The 9,398-nt window shown below is 49.4% G+C and overlaps 1 protein-coding gene across 1 annotated transcript; it reads left to right on the plus strand.

Annotated features, from left to right (window-relative positions):
* The first annotated feature begins 2,213 nt into the window (after nucleotides 1–2,213).
* On the plus strand, nucleotides 2,214–9,290 carry WAS (WASP actin nucleation promoting factor). The gene is made up of 12 exons (XM_027054077.2): nucleotides 2,214–2,660; nucleotides 2,982–3,122; nucleotides 3,970–4,056; nucleotides 4,157–4,259; nucleotides 4,372–4,413; nucleotides 4,506–4,556; nucleotides 5,202–5,376; nucleotides 6,406–6,448; nucleotides 6,654–6,807; nucleotides 6,997–7,403; nucleotides 7,666–7,780; nucleotides 8,988–9,290. The coding sequence occupies exons 1-12, from the start codon at nucleotides 2,529–2,531 to the stop codon at nucleotides 9,041–9,043; spliced, it is 1,506 nt and encodes a 501-aa protein (XP_026909878.1). The 5' UTR covers nucleotides 2,214–2,528; the 3' UTR covers nucleotides 9,044–9,290.
* Nucleotides 9,291–9,398: the final 108 nt, after the last annotated feature.

Below are 9,398 nucleotides of genomic sequence, written 5' to 3' on the forward strand. Positions count from 1 at the left end.
GGTGCCTCGGTGGTTCAGTTGGTTAAGCGTCCGACTCTTGATTTCGGCTCAGGTCATGATCTCACGGTTTGTGGGTTCGAGCCCCGCATCAGGCTCTGTGCTGACAGCATTGAGCCTGCTTGGGATTCTCTCTTTCTTTCTGCCCCTCCCCTGCTCACTCTTCTTTCTGTCTCTCAAAAATGAATAAACATTTAAAAAAATGTTAATTTAAAAAACAACCAGCAAATGTGGCAGAGGTTTAAGGCCTTCTGATGTAGACTCAAGGGAGACAGATCTAGTGGCAGAGAAAGAAGGAGGTGGAAGGTTGAGAACACAAGGCCGAGAAGGAGCAGAAGAATTTTCTCTGTTCCCACGTGGCACTTGACAGATTAGGAATCATTTCTCATGTATTTGGCCTCAGCTCCACCGTTCACAAGCTGGGTGATCTTGGGCAAGTTAGCTAACTTTTCTGGGCCTCAGCTTCCCTATGGGCAAAATGGGGATAAGAGCAGTGCTTCCCTCGTGGGGTCATTTGTGAAAGTGAAACCAGTTAATAAATGTAAGGCACTTAGAAAAAGCTCAGAACACTAAATCAGGGGCACCTGGGTGGTTCAGTCAGTTAAGCATCAGACTTTTTTTTTTAAATAATTAATTAATTTATTTATTTAAATTCAAGTTAGTGGGTGCCTGGGTGGCTCAGGACTTCGGCTCAGGTCATGATCTCACAGTTCGTGGGTTTGAATCCCCCATCGGGTGAGCTTGAGCCTTGCTTTGGGTGATCTTGAGCCCCGCATTGGGTGAGCCCCTCTTTTCTCTCTCTCTCTCTCCCTCCCTCTGCTCCTCCTGGGATTCTCTCTCACTCTGCCCCTCACTCATTGTGCCCTTCCCTCTCTCTCTCTCTCTCTCTCTCTCTCTCTCATAAAAAAAAAAATAAATAAATTCAAGGTAGTTAACATACATAAGCATCCGACTTTTGATTTTGGCTCAGGCCGTGGTCTCATGTTTCGTGAGTCTGAGCCCCACATTGGGCTCCACACTGATAGTGTGGAGCCTGCTTGGGATTCTGTCTGCCCCTCCCCCACAAAAAATTAAAAAATTAAAAAAAGAAAACCTAAATCCGACACTAATCCCTTATTGATTCCTTCAGTAAACATTTATTTGGTGTCTAGTTTGTGCCAGATACTGGAGATACGCATGGCACAGGGCAAGAGCATGATGAGCAGTATTAAAATGAATGAATACAATGGCTCTTTGACAAAGCAACAAAGCAGAGCTTTGCCCTATGGACAAGCCAGAAGGCGCTCCAGGCAGAGGTACGAAATTGCCTAAATTGTCTGGTGAGTTGTAGGTGCCCAAGGCTGAGTTGTGAGGAGGGGAGGGAGGGAGGCTGGAATTGCCCCATCAGAAGGAACTTTGAGTTTCGGCTTGGGAGAGAAGCTCTGTACTTGCTTGAAGGTTTCCAGGCACGAGTGTGGGTCCCACCTTGAGATGTGTTGTTTCCCTGCAGGTACCAGAGAATGTCAGTTACACCCCAGACCTGCTCAGCTCCCCCAGACTGCTGTATGTGCCTGAGAGCTTCATGTCCCCAAATGGTAAATTGAGGCCCACGGAGAAATGAGGACTGAACTACCACTTGCGAGCTGGGAGCTACTGGGAAAAATCATGGAAACGCCGTGTGCCTCAGTTCCCTCATTTCCCACTATCAAATGGACATGGTAAGAGTGTATGCCCCATAGGCTGTTATGAGGATTTAGATGAGTCGATATTTACGAAGAGGGCAGAACAGTGTGGCATACATGTTCAGTGCTACATAAACGTTGGATAAAAATAGAATGTTGTGTGGGGAAAAAGCAAGACTCTGAAGATGACTGACTTTTAAAAGTTCAAAAGCAATGAAAACTAAACAAGATGTTGACTAGGCATTCATATATGCTATAAAAGGATGATAAGCAGAAAATCATTTGGGAACTGTGGGGAGGCAAGAGTAAGGGATGGGGAAGTGAGCTGGGTGCATACGCATTGTTGGGGTCTCAGGAGAGGGGTGGGATCCCAGGCACTCCCAGTGTCATTAGAAGAAAGGTTTAAACACAGTAATTCTTCAGCATGAGGGGCCTTGGGCCTCAGGCCCAGACCAACTGGATGCTTTGGGGAGGAAGGAGACTGCCCAGCTCCATGACTGCTCCCTGCCATAGTGTCCCCCGGCAGAAGTGCAGCAGTGGCCTAGCTCTTGCTGTCATCCAATCAGAGGGAAGAGGATCTGAGCCAGTCAGAGGGAGATGGGCCTCAGGGAGTAAGAATAGAAGAAGAGGACCTGAGCTGGTCGAAAAGATGGGTCTTAACCAGTTGAATGGAAGAGGGCCCCAGTCTGAGGGAGGAGGGTCCAAGCCTGTTCTAGGGAGGGAGGAGGAGGCCAGGCCCACCCAGGGGCCCCTGGAGGACTTGTTTCCCTTGTGGTTTTTTGCACTTCCTGTTCCCCTGCTCACTGCGGAAGTTCCTCTTCTTACCCTGCACCCAGAGCCTAGCCGGAGAGGACAAGGGCAGGAGGCACCATGAGTGGGGGCCCTGTGGGAGGCAGGTCTGGGGTTCGCGGAGGACCAGGGGTTCAGCAGAACGTACCCTCCACGCTCCTCCAGGACCACGAGAACCAGCGACTCTTCGAGATGCTGGGTCGGAAATGCTGGGTGAGCTGGGGATCTCCTAGCCCTCCCTGTCTCCCTCCCTTTCCTCCTCTTCCTCTACTCCTCTCTGCCTCCTCATCTTCCCCATCCTTCTCCTTTCCTCTTCTTCCTTCCCCTCTTCCTCTCCTCCTTCCCTTCTCCATCATCTCCTCTCTTAGAATCCACTTAGCCCCATTCACCGATCCCAGGAAGATCTTGATTTCCAAGTCTGTCAACTCTCCCTCTGGCCGTGGCTCTTCCTTTGGAGCCCTAACAGCCACGGACATGGGAGAACTGGACCCTCTGGCTGACCAGATTCCAATGAGCCCTGCTCTTCCCTCCCAGACACTGGCCACCGCCGTTGTTCAGCTCTACCTGGCACTGCCTCCCGGAGCAGAGCACTGGACCAAGGAGCATTGTGGGGCTGTGTGCTTCGTGAAGGATAACCCCCAGAAGTCCTACTTCATCCGTCTTTACGGCCTTCAGGTGACTCCCACCTCCCCGCACTGGACATGCAAACCAGTTTTCAACCCTGCAAACCCATACCTGTGTCCATAGCCCCAAGGCCTTGGACAGATCAGTAAACCTGAGCCCCGGGACCAAAGACTTCATCCAGATGTCAAACTCTGGTTTGCCTTTCTTTGTTTTTGATAATTGACCCAGAATCTCCATGTCAAGATCTATAAAACCCCAAATATTAGTATAACTCCTAAATCTAACAGTATAGTTCTGTTTAATGAACTCCAAACAAAAAGAGCCCTGTATTTTTACCTTAACTTCAAATCTTTTCTAAACTTAACATTTTGGGTCCCATAAATTCCCTATCATAACTCCTGAACCCTAAATGTTTGCCTAGCTCCTAAGCCATAGCTCTGCTCCACAAACCTCAAATCGCACATACACCTTGGCTGAATCCCCCACCCCCAAAGCTTTCAAGTCTATATGTCTGAACCTCAAATATCAACCCCAACTCCCAGGACTGGAGCCCTACCTGTCCAAATGAAGGCCCCCATAAAGGAAGGATGTAAGATGGAGTCTGTGAATGGGTTCAGTTTCCTAGGACTAGAGTCCTAAATCCTCCTATTCAAGCCCCCAAGTCCCACATCTAGGGCCCTGAACCCCAAATCCAAATCTCTGACTGCAGTGTCCAACTCCCATACTGTACCTCAACCCTCCACATCTGACATCTAGACCCCCAACTCCCTGATGCTAAGCTGGAAATCTCTAATGTGATCCTGGGGCCCCAAATTATGATATCATTCTCCTTGCCCAGATAACAGAGGCCTGCCACCCCGGGCAGGCCTCAGTGCCAGTGTGTTTCCCACCTCTCCAGGCTGGCCAGCTGCTCTGGGAACAGGAACTGTACTCACAGTTGGTCTACTCCACTCCCACCCCCTACTTCCACACTTTTGCTGGAGATGTAAGTGGCCACTCAACCCCTGGGCCTCAGTTGGGATGTGGGGAGGAGATGGGAAAGGTGTGGGGGGCCTGGAAGGCTATTGAACCCAAGATATGTGCAGGACTGCCAAGCAGGGCTGAACTTTGCAGACGAGGGCGAGGCCCAGGCCTTCCGGGCCCTGGTGCAGGAGAAGATACAAAAAAGGAATCAGAGGCAAAGTGGAGGTGAGGAGGCCTTGGGGGAGAAAACGAGGTTGGGCAGGAGTACATGCAAAGGTAGGGAGCTGGAAAAGCTCCTCTTATGGTTCTGGTTCCCAGTCCATCCGTCTCTCCACAGATAGACGCCAGCTACCCCCACCACCAGCACCAGCCAATGAAGGTGAGTCCTCAAGTTCAAGGAAGGTAATAAAGGGCTAGCCCAGGAACCTGTGGCAGGGTTGTAATAGCTCTCTATCCGTTCCATCTCTCCAGAGAGAAGAGGGCCCCCACCCCTGCCTCCGCACCCAGGTGGAGACCAAGGGGGTGAGTGCTGATTCTTTCCTGTGTCTCTGAGTGGACAGGTGGGTGGGGGAGTGGATGGATAGATGGGTGGGGAGTGGGTGGATGGATGAGTAGTTGGGTGGGTGTAGAGATAAGTGGGCGAATGGGTGGGTAGATGGATTGGTGGTGGATAGATGGTTGAGTGGGGGATGAATTGATGGGAAGATGAAAACATAGATGTATAGGAGAATGAGTATGTGGATATATGGATGAATAGATGGATGGATGATTGAGTAAATCAATGAATAAGTGAATGAATTGAACAGCAAATAAATGAATAATTGACATAACATTTCAATCAGTGAATAAAGCAATGATTGAATGAACGACTGACTGAATGAATAATTTAACAAATAATTTGGTCAATGAGCCATGAATGAATGAATCAATACTTAAGTGATAAGCATGAGTGAATGAATAAATAAATGAATTGGTGAATGTAAGAATGGCTTGTAGAATCCACTCATCCACTTCTCCATAAACCCTACTTGGACCCCTTACCCACTCCCTCTGTGACCATCAAACACACACACACAGATTCCCTCAACACTCTTCCTGTCTCTTGCCCCTATGCTTTGGTTGGTAGGTAAGTAGGTCAATGGCTCAATCACACTATTTTCCCCACAGGCCCAGCAGCTGGCCCCCTGTCCCTGGGGCTAGTAACAGTGGACATCCAAAACCCGGACATTACAAGTTCACGATACCGTGGGCTCCCAGCACCTGGGCCTGGCCCAGCTGATAAGAAACGCTCAGGGAAGAAAAAGATCAGCAAAGCTGATATTGGTGCACCCAGTGGATTCAAGTGAGAACCTCTCCCCACTGGTCCCACAGATCCCTCTGGGGGGGGTGAATGAAAAGTTGGACAGGAAGAGAGCTGAGTAGATGGAAGGATGGGCACATGGGTGGGTGGGTAGGTAGATGCGTGGATAGGTGGGTGGATGCAAGGCCACGACTAGGGAGAGGCAAGCGAGGTGCCAAGGTTGCAAAATTTATAGAGGTAGTTACTCTAAGGGTCATGCAACTGTAACTAATGACTCTGAGAGTGAGGGCCCCATTAAATTTTACGCCTTAGGCACCTCACTTGCTTCACCTAAGTCCCACTCTGGGTGGGCTGGTGGGTGAATGGATGGGTGGGTAGATGGGTAAATGGATGAATGGATGAATGGATGGATGAAAGAGTGAGTGAGTTGGGGAATGAATGGATAGGTGGGTGGATGGATGGGTGAATGGGTAAATGGAAAGTGGGTAGGCAGATGGATGGGTGAGTGGATGAGTGTGTGGACAGATGGATGGATATCTGGTTGGTTCACAAACAAGGTGGATGGGGATGGACAGGTGGCCAGATATGTGGATGAATGGACAGTTCAATGGATAAGTAGACAGACAAAAGTATGTGGTTGAATGGGTGGACAAAAGAGTAGATGGATTGAAAGGTGAGCACATGGGTAAGTGGTTGGGTGGATGATCAAGTATGTGTGAAGATAGATTGGTGGACAAATGGGTAAACAGATGTATATAGGAAGATGAGTAGAGAAACAAATGTACAATAGATCAGTGGTCTGACAGGTGGATGCAAATGGCTAGGTGGGCAAATGGATGGGTGGATGGATGGTAGAAAAAGGGATGGGTAGACAGATGGGCACCACAAACTATGGACCCCTTCTAATTCTATAACTGTTGCTCTCATTCAGTCACTCAGTCATTCACTTGTGACTCATTCATTAATTCTGGCTCCTCGGAGTCTCTCTGGGCAGAAGGCAAGAGGGCTTCACTAGGAAGGGAGGGAAGGAAGCGCAGTGGGGTTTCACTGGGATCTCCTCACCTCCCCCAGACATGTCAGCCACGTGGGGTGGGACCCCCAGAATGGATTTGACGTGAGTAATTCCAAAGACCCCTTGACCCACTTTACTACCCACCTGCCCTTCCATAGTCCACTGGCTCAGACCTACCCCTAGACCCCACCCTTTCTACACCCCTCTCAGAAGATCCCTCTCGGGGGTGGACCTATTGATAACCTGTGCCCCTTCCCTATCCACTTTATTCCCCCACCCCTGCCCTGGCCTTTTTCCTCCTGGGCAGGTAAACAACCTGGACCCGGATCTGCGGAGTCTGTTCTCCAGGGCAGGAATCAGTGAGGCCCAGCTCACAGATGCCGAGACCTCCAAGCTTATCTATGATTTCATTGAGGACCAGGGTGGGCTGGAGGCTGTGCGGCAGGAGATGAGGCGCCAGGGTGAGTCCCCCCCTTCTTCTCCAGCCCTAGTAGCTGGTTTTTAAGAGATATAGTCACTCAGTCCTCATGGAAACCCTTATACTCCTTGAATGAGGAGTTGATCAGTTGGGGTACCCATTTTATAAATGAGCAAAACTGAGGCTCTGAAGAAAACTATAACAATAGCTATGTGTTATTTTCCCCCCTCAGAGCCACTTCCACCGCCCCCACCGCCATCCCGAGGAGGAAACCAGCCCCCCCGGCCCCCTACTATTGGGAGCAACAAGGGTCGTTCTGGTCCACTGCCCCCTGTACCTTTGGGAGGTGCTCCACCCCCTCCAACTCCCCGGGGACCCCCACCCCCAGGCCGAGGGGGCCCTCCACCACCACCCCCTCCAGCCACTGGACGTTCTGGACCACCGCCCCCTCCGCCCTCTGGACCTGGAGGGACTCCTGTGCCTCCACCACCACCACCACCACCACCACCACCACCCAGCTCTGATGATGGGCCAGTCCCTCCCCCTCCTCCTGCTCTGGGGCCTGTGGGGGGCCTGGCCCCCAGTGGAGGTCGGGGGGCACTTTTGGATCAAATCCGGCAGGGAATTCAGCTGAACAAGGTGAAGATGGGCAGGATTGAGGGTTGGGGGTCTGGGGCTCGGGTGTGCTGGGCAAGCCAGGATATTAGGGGGCCAGGGCTGAAATTAATGGAGGTCCCAGTCTTTGGGGTTTCAGTAACAGGGCTGGGAGGTTGGTGGGGCGAGGTAGGCTGGGAACCTTGAAGGGGACTGGAGTGTATGGGAGGGGAAGTAATGAAGGGGCAGGGAGGAGTGCTCCAGTCACGGACTTTGAACCCTCTGTGCTGAACCCTGCTTGCTGCAGACCCCTGGGGCCCCAGAGAGCTCAGCGCTGCAGCCTCCACCTCCGAGATCGGAAGGGTTGGTGGGAGCCCTGATGCACGTGATGCAGAAGAGAAGCAGAGCCATCCACTCCTCAGGTGAGAGCCTGCCCTTTGCCAGGACAGAGCCTGGTTCCCAAGGCTAGTGTTGGTCTAAAAATAACCCCAACGGTTACCATCAATAGTAATAGTATCCATACATGACTCTTGTATCAATCTCCTTTTTGACAATGTTAACATTGTATTATGGAACAATAATATAATTCACTCTATCTTTTTTTAAAGTTTATTTGTTTTGAGAGAGAGAGAGAGCGAGGGCACAGGCATATGCAGGAGGGGGAGGGGCAGAGAGAGAGAGGGAGAGAGAGAATCCCAGGCAGGCTCTGCACTATTAGTGCAAAGCCTGATGACCGGCTTGAACTCACAAACCTGTGAGATCGTGACCTGAGCTGAAATCAAGAGCTGGAGGCTTAACTGACTGAGCCACCCAGGCGTACCTGTTTCACTCTATCTTTGATGATAATATTATCATTAATGCCAAGGCATGTCCACAGTATTAATATTAATCCTGTATGTTCAGTAGTGTTAACATTAGTCCACGTGTGATGATATTATAAAGAACCTCACCTTGGACAATAATATTAACTCTAACTCCATGTGTCAATAGGTGAACATTAGCTCATTATGTGATAATTATATAACTAGTCAAATCTTTATATAATAATGTTAACATTAATCCCCTGATGTGTCAACGATATTGTCATTATATGACAATTATATGAGGGTAATATGGACCTCAACCTATTATTGGCAGTATTAACATGTATCCCAGAGTACATCCACAAGATTACTATGAATCCATTATATGACAATATTGTAATGAATCTCATCTTTGATAGCGATATTGTCAATAACCCATTATGTATCAACAATATAAACATTAACCTGGTATGAAATAGTAATATTGTAATATACTCCATCTTTGCTAATAATATTTAAATCCACCCAATTAAGTAACAAACCCGTTAACGTTAACCCTTGTGTGAGCGACAGTAATATCCCAATTAACCATATTTTTGACAATGACATTAACTTCAACTCCAACTCCAACCCATACCCTAACTCTTGTTCCTCTGAGGGGGCCCCTTCCTCATCCAACTACACAGGCCCCGGATGTGATTTCCAGCAGGAGACCTCAGTCCCCCAGGACCCTGAGTCCTGACTCTCAGACCCCAGGAACCTCACCCCACTCAGGTCCCTTGAACCCTTATGCTCATCCTGAGACCTGCTTTCTCTTTTCCTCCAGACGAAGGGGAGGACCAGGCCGGTGATGAGGATGAGGACGATGAGTGGGATGACTGAGTCACCCTGCCCACCTGTTCTGCGCCTCCTCCCCTGGCAGCCGCTGTTTCCTGCCCTCCACTCCTGGCCTCCAGGCCCTCAAGCCCCATTTCTCCCCCACCAACCCTTCCAATGCTGTCATCTCTGACTGATCCCCAACATTCACCCTAGCAAATTGCCAGGGCCCCTTTTTATATAAAATTTCTAGTTCTCCTCACATAAGGATTTTTAAACAGAAATAAAATAACTGTCTTTTTGTTTCTCTCAATCTGTTTATATTCCAAATATGGAAAGTTGGGGTCCTTTTTCCATATAGTCTCTTTTATTCATCTATACCATTTCATTTATTTAGCCTTACATGTATATATTCACTCAT

Source organism: Acinonyx jubatus, chromosome X, assembly GCF_027475565.1.
Source record: "Acinonyx jubatus isolate Ajub_Pintada_27869175 chromosome X, VMU_Ajub_asm_v1.0, whole genome shotgun sequence".
NCBI lineage: Eukaryota > Metazoa > Chordata > Mammalia > Carnivora > Felidae > Acinonyx > Acinonyx jubatus.

What these genes read in the sequence shown, in the direction of transcription:
- WAS (XM_027054077.2), top strand. Translation starts at nt 2,529, where the DNA reads ATGAGTGGGGGCCCTGTGGGAGGCAGGTCTGGGGTTCGCGGAGGACCA. An exon ending in TGCTGGGTCGGAAATGCTGG is followed by an intron (nt 2,661 to 2,981) that starts GTGAGCTGGGGA and finishes CTTCCCTCCCAG; the next exon opens with ACACTGGCCACCGCCGTTGT. An exon ending in GGTGCACCCAGTGGATTCAA is followed by an intron (nt 5,377 to 6,405) that starts GTGAGAACCTCT and finishes CACCTCCCCCAG; the next exon opens with ACATGTCAGCCACGTGGGGT.